General features: G+C 39.9%; 2 protein-coding genes across 2 annotated transcripts in view; both read left to right on the top strand.

The window, feature by feature from the left end:
- The window catches only part of LOC103519587 (unconventional myosin-XV-like), an 18,025-nt gene extending 1,160 nt beyond the window's left edge, over nucleotides 1-16,865 (top strand). The window contains exons 2-8 of the mRNA XM_026831040.1: nucleotides 1,108-1,413; nucleotides 1,664-1,755; nucleotides 2,692-3,059; nucleotides 12,387-12,560; nucleotides 14,667-14,827; nucleotides 15,249-15,409; nucleotides 16,852-16,865. Coding sequence (XP_026686841.1) covers nucleotides 1,108-1,413; nucleotides 1,664-1,755; nucleotides 2,692-3,059; nucleotides 12,387-12,560; nucleotides 14,667-14,827; nucleotides 15,249-15,409; nucleotides 16,852-16,865 — 1,276 coding nt within the window. The remainder of the gene's footprint in view (nucleotides 1-1,107; nucleotides 1,414-1,663; nucleotides 1,756-2,691; nucleotides 3,060-12,386; nucleotides 12,561-14,666; nucleotides 14,828-15,248; nucleotides 15,410-16,851) is intronic.
- Nucleotides 16,866-17,263: 398 nt separating this feature from the next.
- LOC103519585 lies at nucleotides 17,264-18,511 on the top strand. Its single transcript, XM_017448244.2, has 2 exons — nucleotides 17,264-17,464; nucleotides 18,400-18,511. The coding sequence occupies exons 1-2, from the start codon at nucleotides 17,271-17,273 to the stop codon at nucleotides 18,509-18,511; spliced, it is 306 nt and encodes a 101-aa protein (XP_017303733.2). The 5' UTR covers nucleotides 17,264-17,270.
- Nucleotides 18,512-19,366: the final 855 nt, after the last annotated feature.

Below are 19,366 nucleotides of genomic sequence, written 5' to 3'. Positions count from 1 at the left end.
TTTGTTTTTTTTTTTTTTTTTTTTTTTTTTTTGCCAGCTTAATTAGTTAGCTTGGGTTCGATTCCAGCCCAGGGGCGAACTTTATCTCAAACAGATAAGGTTCGTTCTCAGAACGGCTGGCTTTCTCCTACCCTGTCCTCCTTCTCAATTTCGGGACGATAAGACCTCCGTTGTTACAGTTCTCTCTAGCAAACCTCTTAAAAAAATAGAAAGTAATAGTAATCTGAAGGAACAAAACAGTCAGGGTCGAAATAGGGTGCACCCGTTTTCAGGATATTTATCCGACCGGATACAATATCCTATACCTACCAGATTGGAAATAGAAAAACTCAATACTACCTAACTATTGTACATTTTGTATGTTTTATTGTATACGTTCATGCTACAAAGAATTCTGAGGATGTTTTGTGTGCCTTTTTTTTGTAGCGCTTTCGAATTGGGGAATTTGTCGATTGAAGCTTTTGTATTGGCCTTTATACTGTAGGTATACGTAGGTATGTTCAATCGTATTTTTCTCCTCCTCTACTTCCTCTTCCTCCTCCTCTTCTTCCCTTCTTCTTTTTCTCCTCTTTTCTTCTTCTTTCAATCTCGGTCCAAATTAAGGAAATAGATTTTATCTCATTCGTAGCTTTCTTCCTTGTAAGTCACGTGATATTATACAACAGGTTTAAGAGAGACGCATCTAAATCCCATCTATTTCTATAAGATATGGGTAAATTCTTTCAAATCCAACGACCTAGATTTTTTGATTTTTTTCATTTTCGTGGTCTAATCTTAAAAGTTTCTTTTATCAATATTCAATTTAAAATCCGATTCTGCACTGAAATTTCAATAGATTTTTTTTTTTACCCTCAAGTATTAATTTATGTGTTGTATAAAAAATTAGTCCTTTGAAACTAAATATTTTCTATTCTAAACCCCAATCAATCTCTCTCTCTCAATTATTTTTCATTTTCCCCTATTGATTTTAATTTGTTTTACCAAGTGTTGTGTATACCCTTGAAAGTTCTAACTTTTTAATATTATTAATTTATGTTTGTATAAAAAAATGGTCCTATGAAACTAGATATTTTCTATTCTAAACCCCAATCTCTCTCTCTCCTTCAGATACTCCGGCATGCTGGAAACCATCCGCATCCGGAAGCTCGGCTATCCGGTCCGCCTCAAATTCTCCGCATTCATCGACCGCTACCGCTACCTCCTACCGTACCACATCACCCCGGCACGCGGCACGCCGCTGCGTGAACTCTGCCATGCGGTTTTATCAGCGCACCCCGGTGAATATCAACTGGGCACGACGCGCGTCTTCTTGCGCGAAAATCTCGAGCGCAGTTTGGAACGGCGCCGCGCAGCGCTGTTGCAAAGCGCGGCCACGGCGCTACAGAAGCGCGTGCGTGGATTTTTAGCGCGCAAATGGAAATATTTCTCTAGGGTGAGTTTCACGTATTTACTTTTTAGCATCTCCCTGTTGAGCCAATACAAATCAAATTTAACTTAACAGGCTGTTAGTTAAACAGGCCTTCTAGACTCTAGAATCTAGAGGACTGAATTTTTTTGGTAGATCAGGTATACAGGCCTCTCCTCTAATTTTTCAAATACTGCACGTTGCATATTCAAAAAATTCCACGGCGTTCATACAAATTGGAAGACGGTTAGCGCGCAAGAAGTACCTGGCGAAGCGGGAGAGCGCGGTGAAGATTCAGGCTGCTGTCCGCGGATGGCGAGAGAGGAAACGATATGTACTTATGAAACGAGGTAAGTTGTTTTTGATTTTTGTTATTATTGTTGTTGTAACAGGAGGTTAGACAATTATTACGTAGTTTGGTTTTGATTTAACCATAGCGCGCAAGAAGTACCTGGCGAAGCGGGAGAGCGCGGTGAAGATTCAGGCTGCTGTCCGCGGATGGCGAGAGAGGAAACGATATGTTCTTATGAAACGAGGTAAGTTGGTTGTTTTTGATTTTTGTTATTATTATTGTTGTAACAGGAGGTTAGACTATTATTATGTACCTAGTTTGGTTTTGATTTAACCATTTTTTTGACATTTTCACTTTCCAAACATAAATAATTCAGTGGCCATAGGAGATAGGTAGTATACGTTGAAATTGAAGCTTCAACGTTACGTGTGTATGGCATCCGGATGGCTGGTCGGTGATTTTCACTTTCCAAACATAAATAATTCAGTGGCCATAGGAGATAGTATACGTTGAAATTGAAGCTTCAACGTTACGCGTGTATGGTATCCGGATGGCTGGTCAGTGGTTAATTTATTAGGCTGGTAGCTTCGTAGCTTGTCGTCAAATGGAGGTTGAACCCCCAATACTAAACCATCTCAACAGTTTTTTTTTTTATTATTTTTTTTAACGTAAACCATTTTTATTTATTTATGAACATAAAAAAGATTGATTGAATATTCAAAAATTCAATTTATGGGCATATTTTTTTTCCTCTTCTCTAATTTTTATTTATAATCTGTAACAGTGACGTAAATCATATTTAAATCTTTTCTCTCTCCCTCCCAGGTATCACTAAAGCTCAAGCTCACTTCCGCGGCAAGCAGCAGCGACGTCGCTATCAGCGACTCCGCGACGATCTCAAGAAGCGATCCGCCGCTCAGAAGGAGCGGTCCAAGATGACAACAGTTATACAGTGACGTAAATCATATTTAAATCTTTTCTCTCTCCCTCCCAGGTATCACCAAAGCTCAAGCTCACTTCCGCGGCAAGCAGCAGCGACGTCGCTACCAGCGACTCCGCGACGATCTCAAGAAGCGATCCGCCGCTCAGAAGGAGCGGTCCAAGATGGTCGCTCAACGAGAAGAGGCCCAGGAGAAAGCCCACCGGCCTTCGGTTGGGGCCGCCCCTGTGGGCCAACTTGATATCCCGGCTGAGCTGGCCTTCCTGTTTAACAAGCTCGAAGATTGGACACCCCCCCATGTGGACAGGAATTTGGTGAAGGTAGTGGGACCTGTGGTGGACACGGCCCAGAGGGTGAACTATGACCTGCCTGATGATATTGATCAGCATGCCTTCTCCAAGTTCTCCAATATTTATTTCAAGGTAAGATTTTGATACTTTTGAATATCTCTTTCAACTTTGCAAGGTAAGATTTTGTTTTTAAATATCGATATCAAGTTAATATTTTCGGACATCTTATATTATAAGAACAAGATAAGGTCATAAGAACAAGGCAAGACAAATTACTGTCTTCAATATCATTTTCTTATTAAATTTGAAGGTAAGTTTTTAATACCTATCTGTTATTCTGTTTTAAGGTGAAAAGAGTCTTATTTCCTTAGAGTTTTAGAAGATTTTGATACTTTTGAATATCTCTTTCAACTTTGCAAGGTAAGATTTTGTTTTTAAATATCGATATCAAGTTAATATTTTCGGACACAAGAACAAGGCAAGACAATTACTGTCTTCAATATCATTTTCTTATTAAATTCGAAGGTAAATTTTTAATACCTATCTGTTATTCTGTTTCAAGGTGAAAAGAGTCTTATTTCCTTGGAGTTTTAGAGTATTTTTTTTATCACTGTAGCGGAAAAAAAGTGCCCTTGCGATAAAAAGAAGTAGTTAAGCTTAGGCATGGTGGACAAGATCGTTATAGGCCGGTAATTGTTAATCATGTTCTTAGAAACATCTTTTTTGGGGACTGGAGTAACAAAGCTTTTTTCCAAGAAGATGGAAAGGTCCCATAGATTGATTAAACAGGAATGTTAAGGGCAAAGCTAAAGAAACAACAGTTTTTGAGAAATATTGGAGGGATCCCATCAGGTCCGAAACCCTTATGAACGTTCAAAGATTTCAATTTTTTAAGAACCTCAGATGAAGATATTGAGATGGATGATAGGGACTCAGAATAATCAAAATCAAATTGAGGAGAACAAAGAGGAACATTGACGAAAGATGAAGAAAAGTGTTGAGCAAATAAGTTAGCTGAAGACAAAGGAGAAGAAGATTCAATACCATTGTATTTGAGGACTTTTGGAAGAGAGGAGCCACCACGAAGATTTTTATTGAACGTCCAGAAGTATCTAGGGTCCTGTTTGATGCTCTGGGCTTAGGACAATACAAATTAGGACGTAAAAGAAACAGATGAATAAACAAACGAACAAACGAAAACATTCGTAAATACAGTTTTATTAGTTTCTCATTTTCAGCAGAAACACTGTGCAAAGAAAGTCGGGGATTTTCCATGTATTATCTGACAATAATATAGTAAATTTGTTTTCCTGTTTGCTGAAAAAACAGAAGAAGAACTTCTTGGAACTGAATTTCGCAGCTGTGCTCTCTTTTTTTCAGCAAAAAATTAATGTGGGTGGGGGAAACTTTTATCAGAATGAAACTGAGCAAATAAGGGAGGTTACGATGAGGGACACTTTACGTTTCAATGTGTTTGGTTTGTATACTGAAGGTCCTGGGTTCAATTCCCGGCAATTTTTAAGGAATTGGGTAATAAGCGGAAATTACTCAAAACGGACTAGAAATTTTTCAGATCCAGTTGGGTACAAGAAGTAAAAAAAATCGCCAAAGCAACAAATTTTCCACTAAGAACATTCGTAAATACAGTTTTATTAGTTTCTCATTTTCAGCAGAAACACTGTGCAAAGAAAGTCGGGGATTTTCCATGTATTATCCGACAATAATAGTAGATTTGTTTTCCTGTTTGCTGAAAAAACAGAAGAAGAACTTCTTGGAACTGAATTTTGCAGCTGTGCTCTTTTTTTTCAGCAAAAAATTAATGTGGGTGGGGGAACTTTAATCAGAATGAAACTGAGCAAATATGGGAGGTTACAATGAGGGACACTTTACGTTTGAATGTGTTTGGCTTGTATTCTGAAGGTCCTGGGTTCAATTCCCGGCACTTTTTAAGGAATTGGGTAATAAGCGGAAATTACTCGAAACGGACTAGAAATTTTTCGATCCAGTTGGGTACAAGAAGTAAAAAAAATCGCCAAAGCAACAAATTTTCCAAAGGAACTTGAACTTTAGCCCGGAAATTTATGAAACAATAACATTGAAAACATTAATGTTCAATAATAACAATTAAAAAAAAATCTGGTGTGAACATCACTCAACTTTCCTTATCCTATTGAATAATGCTTATTTGGATGTTGTTCTATTGGAACTTTTACAATATCTCTAACCGTTTAGTCAGCAGTATCGCTGAAAACAGCCAAAAAACGGTCAAAATACCGCCATCCGCAGCAAATACCTTAACCAAACGTTTTGTATTGCATCCTTGTCACATTTGTGCACTACATACCAAATTTAAAGTCCCTAGAACATACTGTTCCCGAGATATTATTGAATTACACCGAAAACCGCCAAAAAGCGGCCGAAATGACGCCAAGCGTTGCACCGATCTTAACCAAAAGTTTCGTTTTGCATCCTTGTCATATTTGACAGCTGCATGCCAAAATTCAAGTCTCTAGCTCTTACCGTTCTCGAGATATTTTGTTTACAGACAGACAGACAGAAGGACAGACAGACACATACACGGACCAATGGCTGAAACTTTGTATTTAGGCTCTAGGGACCTCAAAACGTGTTTTGGCACTAAAAACTGACCATTGAAAATTTGACCCGATTACATTACTTTCCTTCCTATAGGATAAGGAAAGTAAAAAAGGAAGGAAGTAAAACCTGTGTATCAAATAATAATGAATTTGAGTCCTCACACCCCTTTTGCTGTTTCTTTAATAAAAACAGAAAAAAACCATCATCAGCAATGAAAAATAATAATAATAATGAGGAGGAGGAGGAGGAGGAGAAGGAGAAGGAGGAGGAGGAGAAGGAGATGCTTTCTTCGGTATTTACGTTTTGTAAATTCGAAATACCGTCGAATGGGGAAAATTTGGACGGTGAGGTAAGAAACATATTTTTTCCTTCTAGGTACCCTTAGTGTAGGCAAAGGTAATTAAGTATGTCAATTGTTAATCAACAAGAACCTACAATACCTGCCGCGGTGGTGTAGTCAGTAGTGGTCAAGACGCTCGCCTGGTAAAGAGGAGGGCGTGGGTTCAATCCCAACCGAGGCATGGAATTTTATCCTCAATTTATCCTCTTTTATTTTATCCTCAAAATAATTTGCGAATTTGATCACAAATATAGTAATAGCCTCCTTTCCGATATTCCGAACAGTAAAAATAAGCACTATTATGTATTATTATTATCATCATCACTATCTTGTACGGTGACTTAATCAATTCTAAGTTGAGAAGTCCACCTTCCAATGGAACCATGGCCTCGGGTTGATGAACGTCTAGTCACACCCATAAAGTAGTCAAGATTTAAAGTCAATATTTAAGGGTATTTGAGTGAAATTTCGAGTGTATGGCCGCCATACACGCCTTATATGGACGCTACGCCACTGCTGTAGGAACTTAGGTTCCTACTCCATAATTATGTAATGTTCTAGGTTTCACAGCCTAAACTACAGGTTAGATAAGGTGACTGTAAAATATTTAATGTTTGACAACAACTAACCTTGTATCTGTTTATTCTTTCCCATTTGTCAGGCCTTGTTTGCTTTCTCTTTCTCTCTCTCTCTCTCTCTCTCTCTCTCTCTCTCTCTCTCCCTCTCTCTCCCTCTCTCTCTCCCTCTCTCTCTCTCTCTCTCTCTCTCTTGCTCTTCCCCCTCCTTTCTGTCTCATTTTGTCTCTTTCCCTCCATCTCTTTTTATTCTCCCTCTCTCTTTCTCCCCATTTTCGTATATTATCTTGCCTGTCACAGATGTCATTTTGTGAGTCAACATTCTCTCTTTCTCTCTCTCTCTCTTTCTTTTCATACCTACCAAGGTTTTGTATAGCAGATACAAAAAGACATCTTTTCTTTATTCTGCTATCGCCATTCGGCGAAAGCTAAAGCCGCTACAACAACAACATAATAATGAGTCACAAATTCGCAATAGCATGATCAAGTTGCCGAGCGTCAATCGTTAGATTCTAGCGCCAAGAAAAATCTACCGGTTCTCAATTTTTTCTGCCTAAGAAATTCGAAATGTGAATTTCTTTAGTTCTTCGTGGAATAGATTCCTCGGTATTTTGAGCTGATTTTACGCACCCTAAAATCTAGCAATGGAATAAAGTCTTGCCTCGGTAGCGTAGTGGTCAAGACGCTCGCCTGGTAAACAGGAGGGCGTGGGTTTGATTCTAGCCGAGGTATGGGATTTTATCCTTCTTTATCTGAAAATTTGACGTAAACAGGAGGGCGTGGGTTCGATCCCAGCCGAGGCATGGAATTTTATCCTCATTTATTTGAGAGTGTGATTACATAGTAATGGAGCTCTAAGGGTTAGGTGGTAGAAAACGCCTCCGGCGTTAACCTCGCCTAGTGGTTACCTTCCACTCAAGAGTCTATTATTATAAAGTCCGCGTTATAAGAGAATTAATTTACCTCCTATGTCTTCTGTCCTCCTTAGGTGAAGGAGAAATTTGTCAATTCTTACCAATTTGGTGTTCCTTTCCAGGTGAAGGAAAAAGCCCGTTCCGTATCCCGCGATCATTCCGCAGCGGAACCAATGGGATTATCCCGTCAGAGTGCGCTCAATGATCGATATTTTTTCAGATACAAGAAGTAAGAAGTAAAAAAAATCGCCAAAGCAACAAATTTTCCAAAGGAACTTGAACTTTAGCCCGGAAATTCATGAAACTATAACATTGAAAACATTAATGTTCAATACCTAATAACAATTGAAAAAAATCTGGTGTGAACATCACACGACTTTCCTTATCCTATTGAATAATGCTTATTTGGATGTTGTTCTATTGAAACTTTTACAATATCTCTAACCGTTTAGTCAGTATCGCTGAAAACCGCCAAAAAAATGGTCGAAAATCGCCAAAAAGCGGTCAAAATACCGCCAACCGCAGCAAATATCTTAACCAAACGTTTTGTATTGCATCCTTGTCACATTTGTGCACTACATACCAAATTTAAAGTCCCTAGAACATACCGTTCCCGAGATATTATTGAATTACACCGAAAACCGCCAAAAAGCGGCCGAAATGGCGCCAAGCGTTGCACCGATCTTAACCAAAAGTTTCGAGTCGCATCCTTGTCACATTTGACATCTACATACCAAATTTCAAGTCTCTAGCTCTTACCGTTCTCGAGATATTTTATTTACAGACAGACAGACACACACACGGACCAATGGCTGAAACTTTGTATTTAGGCTCTAGGGACCTCAAAACGTGTTTTGACACTAAAAACTGACCATTGAAAATTTGACCCGAACATTACTTTCCTTCCTATAGGATAAGGAAAGTAAAAAAGGAAGGAAGTAAAACCTGTGTAGCAAATACTAATGAATTTGAGTCCTCACACCCCTTTTGCTGTGTCTTTAATAAAAACAGGAAAAAACCACCATCAGCAATGAAAAATAATAATAATGAGGAGGAGGAGTAGGAGAAGAAAGAAGAAGAAGGAGAAGGAAAAGAAGCAGAAGAAGAAAAATCTGGAATGGGGGAGGGTTTGGTTTGAAGTATTGTTTTTATTAGCAAAGTTACGAGTTCTTTTTTTTTTCGAAGAATTATTTCTATTTTTTATAGGTCATCAATATGGGGGGGGGGGGGCATCACCACTACACCGTGGCGCCACATTGTGTGTCACCGTATGGATTCTTCATAAAGATGCGCCCGCATATGTTAAAGTGTAAAGCTAATAAGAAATTGAAGAGTCAAAAGCAGAGTAACATGGCCCCGTAAAGAGGGCGATCAACAGGGAACCGTTGGCTGGTTTTTTGGTTCGGACGTTGGGTAAAAATGAACTCTCTTTTCTTCTTCTTCTTGTTATCTATTATTTTTTTTTTAATTTTTTTTTTTTTTCTTTTTTTTTTTGTTAGTTGTTTGAGGTTTTAAGAGGACAAAGAGAAGACGTTTTAGGGTCTTGTAGCTTGAACTTTGCTCGGGCATGAATCGGGAATTGGTATTGGAATTGGTCATGGTGCAGGTCTTTGTTACTATGTGTCATCTAGGGACCTAGATAGGTAAAATAAAGGGTGATAACATAGGACTAAAAAAAAAAAAAGGAAAACAAAAAAAAAAAAATTTTTTGTTTTTTTTTTTTTTTTTTTTTTTTTTTTTTTTTTTTTTTTTTTTTTTTGTCTTGATTTATTATTATTATTACCTAGTTTTCTTCTTCTTCAAGTAAAAATGGTGCAGCTTGGTTCTTTGGTGGTGCAAGGGACCAAGGGAAATAACAGGGAAGAAATGGGTCACAATCACAATGCACGAAAATAGAAAGTAAAGAATATCGAATGTGAAAATTGTATGAATGTCGTACAATTATTTTAGGTATGCAATGTGTGTTACACGTAAAGTGTCCTCTTCTTTCTCATCAAATCTTTCTTCCCCAGTAATTTGAGACGTAAATTGCCCTCTCGTTTGCCGCAAGGAGATCTGCGTGAGTGCATGTCGTCTCCATTTGGCCGCATACCAGGAGATGTTCATGCGTCTGCTCACTGCCGCACCCGCAGGTTGCATCCTCTTCGTACCCCCATAGCTTTTTGTTATATTTGCAGCAGGAGACTCCGGACCGAAGGCGATTTAGGGCCTTCCAGGTTAGGAATGAGTTTGAGTTTAAAATTTGGCTAGGGATGAAAAACTTGGTCACCCGGTACATCTGTAGAAAAGTAGAGAGTTTCGTGGCTCAGAGAACCAGCATAGAGACAGAATTCTGTGGTTAGGCCACGCAAACCGCAAGGTCTGTACGGCCTCTCACTCTTTGTACCGAGTGAAGTTCTTGAGTTTAAACTACGCAGTACTTGTAATGAGTCGAATAGAATATATACTTGGGGGAGACCTTACTATAGGAATCAACTCTGAAAACATAGCCTGTTTATGTATTTGTCTCAGAAAAAGGCTATATATAAAAAGCCTCAAAAGCAATTCACATAGTGGGATTTAGTAGAAGGTTAGGTGTGAAAGCGAAGTATCCTGATGTCAGTCATCCTTCAGATACCGACCACATTTGGTAGTTTGGTACCTAGTACCTACTCATACAATAGATTACACCGAAAAGTCCTTTCAACTAGTAATGTTCTTGTGACCAATGACCATCATTCGTCACAAGAACTTCTAGCCTTCTATCAGTAAATTCTATATACCCTTGAGTGATGGTCGATTTATTTAAAAAAATGCTTTAATCGATAGGTATACAAGTAGCTATTCGGTATTCAATAAAAAATTCTAAGTGATCTGTCTCATGATCCATGATCTGATCTTTTATTTATTTTCAATATTTCTCTAAATTGCAGCGAAGGGTTGGAGGGTATTATTGTCTTCTAAAATGTTGATTAAAAAAATCTCCGTACAGGAAATTAACAATTATGCCCCTTCCACCCCCGAAACTATCAGGGACGTATTCAACAAAATAAGTCAACAGGGAACAAAACGAATTGTAGTTCCCTCTGGTGTTGTGGCCCAGTGGCCCTTGAGATCTGCCCCCTAGATTCGTAGAAACTTGACCCATCCTTTAGGGCTGTTTGCCCTTACACCTAACCCTTGGAGTGGGCTTTTTGTGTTTGGAGTTGTGTCCCTTGAGATATGTCCCCTAAATATCGACCTGATTTACCCCTGCCCTCTTCCAGATTGGAAAACTTTATGAAGTTTTAATAGTTCTGTCAATATGATCAGCGTAATTCTGACAGCGAAATTATTTGCACTAAACTTTGAAGCTTTAAACAATGTTATTGGAAATCCGACGCAATTCGTAAACAGACCTGACAGGTTAATAATAATAATAATAATAATAATAATAATAATAGACTCTTGAGTGGAAGGCAACCACTAGGCGAGGTTAACGCCTAAGGCGTTCTCTACCACCTAACCCTTAGAGCTCCATTATTAAGTGGTCAAAATCTCAAATAAATGAGGATAAAATTCCATACCTCGGCTGGGATCGAACCCACGCCCTCCTGTTTACCAGGCGAGCGTCTTGACCACTACGCCACCGAGGCAGGTGTAGGCCTCGAACCGTTCAGGTCTTTGTGTGATATAATTACAGCCTTGGCCTGTAGGTACCCTGTACAAAACTGCTGTCAAATTTTGACTTGGCGGATTGGAGAGCTATCCCTCTTTAATTTCGAGTACATCCAAATTTCCCCGTTCAAAATCAAGATAGGTTGACTTTATGAACAGACTGTAGGAACTTAGGTACCTACTCCATAATTATGTAATGTTCTAGGTTTCACAGCCTAAACTACAGGTCAGATAAGGGTAACTGTAAAATATTTAGTGTTTGACAACACCAACCTTGTATCTGATTATTCTTTCCCATTTGTCAGGCCTTGTTTGCTTTCTCTTTCGCTCTCTCTCTCTCTCCCTTTCTCTCTTGCTCTCCCTCTCTATCTCTCCCTCTTGCTCTCTCTTGTTCTTCCCCCTCCTTTCTGTCTCCTTTTGTCTCTTTCCCTCCATATAGATAAAATTGGATTTCAGAATAATAATCCAAAACACCATTTTTTACTTTTATCCTATAGGAAGGAAAGTAATGTAATCGGGTCAAATTTTCGATGGTCAGTTTTTAGTGCCAAAACACGTTTTGAGGTCCCTAGAGCTTAAATCCAAAGTTTCAGCCATTGGTCCGTGTCTGTGTCTGTGTGTCCGTGTGTCTGTAAACAAAATATCTCGAGAACGGTAAGAGGTAGAGACTTGAAATTTGGTATGTAGCTGTCAAATGTGACAAGGATGCGACACGAAACTTTTGGTTAGGATCGGTGCAACGGTTGGCGGCATTTTACCGCTTTTTGGCGGTTTTTGGTGTAATTTAACAATATCTCGGGAACGGTATAAGCTAGAAACTTGAAATTTGGTATGTGGTTCACTAATGTGACAAGGATGCAACACAAAACGTTTGTTTGAGATGGTTGCTGCGCTTGGCGGTATTTTTACCGCTTTTGGACAGATTTCGACCGTTTTTTGGCGGTTTTCAGCTATAGCGACAAAACGGTTAGAGATATTGTAAAAGTTAGGGTAAAAGAACACTCAAATAAGCATCATTCAATAGGATAAGGAAAGTCGTGTGATGTTCACACCAGATTTTTTATCACTGTAGCGGAAAAAAAGTGCCCTTGCGATAAAAAGAAGTAGTTAAGCTTAGGCATGGTGGACAAGATCGTTATAGGCCGGTAATTGTTAATCATGTTCTTAGAAACAACTTTTTTGGGGACTGGAGTAACAAAGCTTTTTTTCCCCAATCGATCTCGTATTATGTTTATTATTATTATTATTTTTTTTTTTTTATTGTTGTAGGTAGGTAGTAGGTAGGTATTTGTTTATTTTCATTTTACTTTTTTATTAATTAATTTACTTTTGTTTAATATTATTCTAAGCAGTTTTTTTTTTTTAATTATTATTTCTATTTTACTCTGTTTTTCAGTCTCACGTATGGGGTATGAAACGGGAACCAATCAAATCTCCGTTCCTGAACAAGAACAAAGATTCCGACTACGCTGATTCTCTGGCAATCTTCAAACTTATACTGAGGTTTATGAATGATGATAGCCTGACTGGGAAGAAGGAACAAGTGTTGGGAGACTACATAGCGTACAAGGTAAGACTTTATACACACCCTGTATAATAAAAATAGCCATAGCCCCCCTCCCCGACAAAATCCTGGATACAAGTGTTGGTGAACAAGAACAAAGATTCCGACTACGCTGATTCTCTGGCAATCTTCAAACTTATACTGAGGTTTATGAATGATGATAGCCTGACTGGAAAGAAGGAACAAGTGTTGGGAGACTACATAGCGTACAAGGTAAGACTTTATACACACCCTGTATAAAAATAGCCATAGACCCCCTTCAACAAAATCCTCCCACGTAGCACGCGTTGCACCCTTGCCCAACTTCGATCAGGGTGGTGCCGCCTACTCAACAGCTACTCCCAAGCAATATTCTGTCAGGCATAAAAAAGAACGTTTTGGCTTTACAAACTAATTGCTCGTTGAAAGTCTGCCAAGGTTTTTTTTTATAATGATATTATAATTAGAGATTTAAATGTTCTATTTAAATGTTCAGGGGACTCCCAAGCAATATTCTGTCAGGCATAAAAAAGAACGTTTTGGCTTTACAAACTAATTGCTCGTTGAAAGTCTGCCAAGGTTTTTTTTATAATGATATTATAATTAGAGATTTAAATGTTCTATTTAAATGTTCAGGGGACTATTAGTCATTTTTTAATTGCCGTTCTGTCCCACAGGGATGACATCGTTCAAAAAGTCCCTTACAGATCATTTATTATAATTTTCTCCCTCTTGTCCTCATTCCTTCTCTCCACTATACTTTCCTCTTTCTTCTTTCTTCCCACCCTTGTAAATCAAATTCATGAATTGAAGGGATTAGTCATTTTTTAATTGCCGTTCTGTCCCACAGGGATGACATCGTTCAAAAAGTCCCTTACAGATCATTTATTATAATTTTCTCCCCCTTGTCCTCATTCCCTCTCTCCACTATACTTTCCTCTTTCTTCTTTCTTCCCACCCTTGTAAATCAAATTCATGAATTGAAGGAGCCTTGTTACCTTGGAGGGTAGAGCGTCTGCCTTGTAGGTCGCGGATTCTATTCAGCCCGGGGCGAACTTTATGGAACAGATAAGGTTCGCTCTTGGAACGGCTGGCTTTCTCTTTTCGATTTCGGGAGGGTGAGATCTCCATTGTTATAGTTCCTTATACCTTGAAAAAAGTAAGGCTTTCACATAAGAAGGGTCGGACAGTGTCGACTGCCAATGCCGGGATCTCCAATCTGATTTACTGTTCAGGGGACTATTAGTCATTTTTTAATTGCCGTTCTGTCCCACAGGGATGACATCGTTCAAAAAGTCCCTTACAGATCATTTATTGTAATTTTATCCCTCTTGTCCCCATCCCTTCTCTCCACTATACTTTCCTCTTTCTTCTTTCTTCCCACCCTTGTAAATCAAATTCATGAATTGAAGGCTGCCAGCCTTGTTACCTTGAAGGGTAGAGCGTCTGCCTTGTAGGTCGCGGATTCTATTCAGCCCGGGGCGAACTTTATGGAACAGAATATAAGGTTCGCTCTTGGAACGGCTGGCTTTCTCTTTTCAATCTCGGGAGGGTGAGACCTCCACTGTTATAGTTCCTTATATCAAACCTCTTGAAAAAAGTAAGGCTTTTACATAAGAAGGGTCGGACAATGTAGGTCGCGGATTCTATTCAGCCCGGGGCGAACTTTATGGAACAGAATATAAGGTTCGCTCTTGGAACGGCTGGCTTTCTCTTTTCGATTTCGGGAGGGTGAGACCTCGGTTGTTATAGTTCCTTACATCAAACCTCTTGAAAAAAGTAAGGCTTTTACATAAGAAGGGTCGGACAGTGTCGACTGCCAATGCCGGGATCTCCAATCTGATTTATAATTCTCATGATAGCCAGCACCGATAGCTCGGTCGTTAGAGCATGACTCGTATACCTGTTCTTACGTCGCGGCGACCCGGTGCCGCGGGTTCGATTCCCGCCCGGGGCGGATTTTTCCCCGACGGGGAAACATTCGTTCCTGGATCGGCTGGCTTTCCTCTTTCCTGTCTTTCTTCTCTCTTCGCTCTCCGGGACGAAGGACCTAAAAAAAAAGAGTTCAAGTCCCTCTATCAATCCTCACAACAAAAAAAAATCTCATGATGTGTATTTTCGTTTCCTCCACAGGGTTTATCCAATGAGAAGCTCCGGGACGAGATCCTATGTCAGCTGGTAAATCAAACGTGGCGAAATGACAACACCGCAAGTTGTGAGCGAGGCTGGCTACTGATGGCCAACTGTCTGTCTGTTTTCCCACCTTCGGCACCACTGTACAAGTTTCTGCTCAAGTAAGTAACTACTACTATAGCTAAAATCATTCACGGAAGTTAGCACGTAAGGGTGTACCTTTAAGTAGTCGCGTACCGCTGGCTTGTTACCAAATGGAGGGTAAAATCCCCATCACTAAAAACCTTAGCAGTAACACAGTCTGACGTTAAACCCGTCAATAAGTAGGTACCTACTTATTTGCTTGGGGTCGAGTGGATTGGAACACATCACAAGCCTTCAGGCACACTCCATTCGTCAAGGGGCTAGGCTTACCTTGGGATCAATTTAATTTGAAGAAACCATTTACTGAAGTGATTGGGTTGTATCATAAACATACGTAATTACTTATTCAAATTCTTTTACACTTGCCCATTAAAACTTGGACCTTAGAAGGTCCAAAGTATACTTAGTTCAATCACTAACACATCCTAACTTTTACAGATATGTGTCGGATCATGCCTACAACGGCTACAAACAGATCTGTCAGAGGAAACTGCTCCAATCTCACAACCAATGGGCGCGCAGCTGTCCGCCATCTTTGTTAGAGTGGAGAGCCAATAGGAAGCGAGTAAACATGGCCCTCCAACTCAACTTTGCTGACGGTAAGTAAAGGTTCTCCTTTCGGAAACGGAACTGATTCCGATGGCGCGCCATCTTGGATTTCCTATGGTCTAGAACAGGCGCTATTACGATAAAAGAGAGGAAACGAGCTTCAGAAGAGGTGAATTTCAGGAAGGAAAATACATCTGAACATACTTGCTTCATGGCAGGGACACCTAATAGGGTCATTTCAAGGTGGACATTTTGTTTGTAAAAGCTTTGCTTCAACAAAGCAATGCCTTTAAACTTATCCTGTCCTTTATTTTCCTCTATTAAAACTGCCTTCATAGCTTGTTTTTGAACGTTTTTATCTTCTGTCTGGGACGTTTTTCTCGGCTTTTGATGTCCGGAACAGAAGAAGGAGAAAAGAATCGAGAAATTTACCTATCTATTTCTATTGTAAGAATAAAAAGACTGCAAACACTGGAAAGGAAAAATTTTTTTTTTTTTTTTTTCACAAAAAAAAAGTTAACAAGTTAGCAGGTACCTATTAAGCTGGAAAGACCTAAAAGAGAGAGGGTAAAGGAGAGCAGAGAGAGAAGGAGAGCAGAGAGAGAGAGAAGAAGAATGAGGAGGAGAGAGAGGAAGAGAGAGAGAGAGAGAGAAAGAAAGAGAGAGAGAGAGAGAAAGAAAGAGAGGTGTATGAAAGATTTTTTTTATTTTTTAGGTTAACATTTTTTCTTCTTCTGATTTTGAAAATTTTATCTAAGTCTGAAGGTTTGTACTAGCAGTACCTACCTACTTTGATCTGTTTTTTGAAATCCTTGGTGTACCAGTTCAGAAAGAGGGAGAGGGAAGGAGGGAGAGGGAAAGACAGAAAGAGAAGAAGAGAGAAAGAAAGAAAGAGAGAAAGAGCAAGAAAGAGGGGACCAGAGGTATACCTACTCGTAAGTACCCAGACCTTTCCTTCCCTACGCACGTAGGTAGAAATCTACTTACCTACAAACCTACTTTCACGGAACCAAGGATAGCTTTAGAATGAAAAGTTAGGGAAGAAGAAGAAGGATCAGAAGAAGAAGGAGAAGGAAGAGGAGAAAAGAAGAAGGAGAAGGAAGAGGGGAAGAAGAAGAAGGAGAAGGAAGAGGGGACGAAGAAGAAGGAGAAGGAAGAGGGGAAGAAGAAGGATCAGAAGAAAAAGGAGAAGAAGAAGAAAAAGGAGAAGAAGAAGAAAAAGGAGAAGAAGAAGAAAAAGGAGAAGGAAGAGGGGAAGAAGAAAAAGGAGAAGAAGAAGAAAAAGGAGAAGAAGAAGAAAAAGGAGAAGAAGAAGAAAAAGGAGAAGGAAGAGGGAAAGAAGAAGAAGGAGAAGGAAGAGGGGACGAAGAAGAAGGATCAGAAGAAAAAGGAGAAGAAGAAGAAAAAGGAGAAGGAAGAAAAAAAGGAGAGGACCATAGGTTTATCTTAAAGGACGGTACCTATATTATTTGATTTTGTTTTGTTCTTCCAGATGTCATCACCTGATGTGGAACCTGTCAGTAGACGCCCTACCGTACCTCCGCCACAACCACCTCCTTCCGCTAAAATGGTAAGTATATGTATCTAGGTACACACAGAACTTACTGCTAATTACTACCTAATAATGAGTCACAAATTCACAATAGCACATGATCAAGTTGCCGAGCGTCAATCGTTAGATTCTAGCGCCAAGAAAAATCTTCCGTTTCTCAATTTTTTCTGCCCAAGAAATTCGAAATGTGAATTTCTTTAGTTCTTCGTGGAATAGATTCCTCGGTATTTTGAGCCAATTTTACGCACCCTAAAATCTAGTAATGGAATAAAGTCCGCGTTATAAGAGAATTAATTTCTAAAAATTTTTTTTTTTTTTTTTTTTTTTTTTTTTTTTTTTTTTTTCAGATCGGTATCGGCATGCCGTCCAAACTGGAGACGATGGGCCTCTCCAAGTCTCGTCTGAATGATCGCTACCACTCCATGGAACGGATACAGGAGTCTGTCATCACCGAAGATACAGATACCAAAGTTATGAAACAGCTGCAGGAAGATGAGGACATTATGGAGAGCGTTAGCCAGCGTGGGGAGAATAGGAAATACAGTCTGACCGGGTAAGAGAGAGGTTCTGGGTTCGAGACTCTTGTAGTCTTACTCTTTTTACCGACAATTTATGAGAACGAACGCGCCTGTACGCACCTACACAAGCCTACACGGGCCTGTCCGGCGCGCCACGAACTTTAGTGTTCCTACGACGTGAGGCTCGTCGAACTACGGACGAGACTCGCCGCGCCACGCGCCGTGGGAACAAGGCTTTTGGTGACCGATGTAAACTACAGTTTACCTACATCGGTCACCATAGGGTTGAAGTGTATCCAAAACATAGTCGACCGGCCGTCGATCAACGAGATGAATGTTGTCGAGGCAGTGTGGACGGGTCGGTTGACATCGATCGACAGCCGGTCGACTATTTGTGGACACATCTTTGGGGCCATATTTATTTACAAAATATTGGCTCTCAAGCTGCACTAAAGGGTCAAATCCAGAGAGGACAGGATAAGAGAAAGCCAGCTGTTTCAGGAACGAACTTCATCTTTTTCGGATAAAGTTCGCCCCAGGCGGGAATCGAATCGCGACCTAATACTTGCTGATTTTAATTACAGAGAATCCTCGGATAATCTGATTATCAACAATCAGCTGGACTTTGATTATAAACTACAGTTTACCTACATCGGTCACCATAGGGTTGAAGTGTATCCAAAACATAGTCGACCGGCCGTCGATCAACGAGATGAATCTATGTTGTCGAGGCAGTGTGGACGGGTCGGTCGACATCGATCGACAGCCGGTCGACTATTTGTGGACACATCTTTGGGGCCATATTTATTTACAAAATACTGGCTCTCAAGCTGCACTAAAGGGTTAAATCCAAAGAGGACAGGATAAGAGACAGCCAGCTGTTCCAGGAACGAACCTTATCTGTTTCGGATAAAGTTCGCCTCAGGCGGGAATCGAATCGCGACCTAATACTTGCTGATTTTAATTACAGAGAATCCTCGGATAATCTGATCATCAACAATCAGCTGGACTTTGACTATCCAGATGTCGGAGGTAACCGGAGCGAAGACGACCGAAGTTATATCCGAGGACACCCGAGGTAAGTCGGAAACCTACATACATAAATACAACTCCTAGGATGAGTTACACTAACCTCCATTTGGCAACAGGCTACGAGCCTCCACATATTAACCTCGCTCAACGTGAGAAGGGCAGCAGCATGTGATTGCTCAGATCATTCAGATGGTCAGTGGTCACCCATCACATACATAAATACAACTCCTAGGATGAGTTACACTAACCTCCATTTGGCAACAGGCTACGAGCCTCCACATATTAACCTCGCTCAACCTGAGAAGGGCAGCAGCATGGGATTGCTCAGGATGTTCAGTGGTCACCCATCCAGTTAGACGCATGTGGCCTGTGTCGTAGCATGCCCATCCCGTAGTATGCCTCTCATCAGATGGGCGAGAAGAGACACAATACTTCCCATTTAGGTGCTGGGTCAACACGAGAACACCAGAAAGTAACCCGTTGAAATAGTTGCAATCGAAAAACGAGTACAAATTTTTGTCGATGGTGGGATTCGAACCCGGGACCTTCTGCATGGCAACTGAGGAAACCGAGACACAAGACATGGCAACATGTCTTGTGAGGAAACCGAGTGAATTAGACAATCTGATTGGTCGGTTTTAATGAGTTAAAATGGGCCAATCATCAGATTGCTAAATCAATTATAAGGACCAAATCAACGAGGAGAAAAGAGTTCTATTCCATTTGATTATGAAGTCAAGAGCTGCAAGAGCACCAGAATGCAATCTATAAAGTGCTGATCAGAATGCAATCTATGAAGTGCTATGACATTTTAGATTCATATAAAGCCGTACAAATAAATCGGAATGATATAGCGGTTAAAAAAAAAAAAAAAAAAAAAAAAAAAAAAAAAAAAAAAAAAAACA

Source organism: Diaphorina citri, unplaced genomic scaffold, assembly GCF_000475195.1.
Source record: "Diaphorina citri unplaced genomic scaffold, Diaci psyllid genome assembly version 1.1 scaffold2817, whole genome shotgun sequence".
NCBI classification, from domain to species: domain Eukaryota; kingdom Metazoa; phylum Arthropoda; class Insecta; order Hemiptera; family Psyllidae; genus Diaphorina; species Diaphorina citri.
This window is presented reverse-complemented; position numbering and strand designations above follow the sequence as displayed.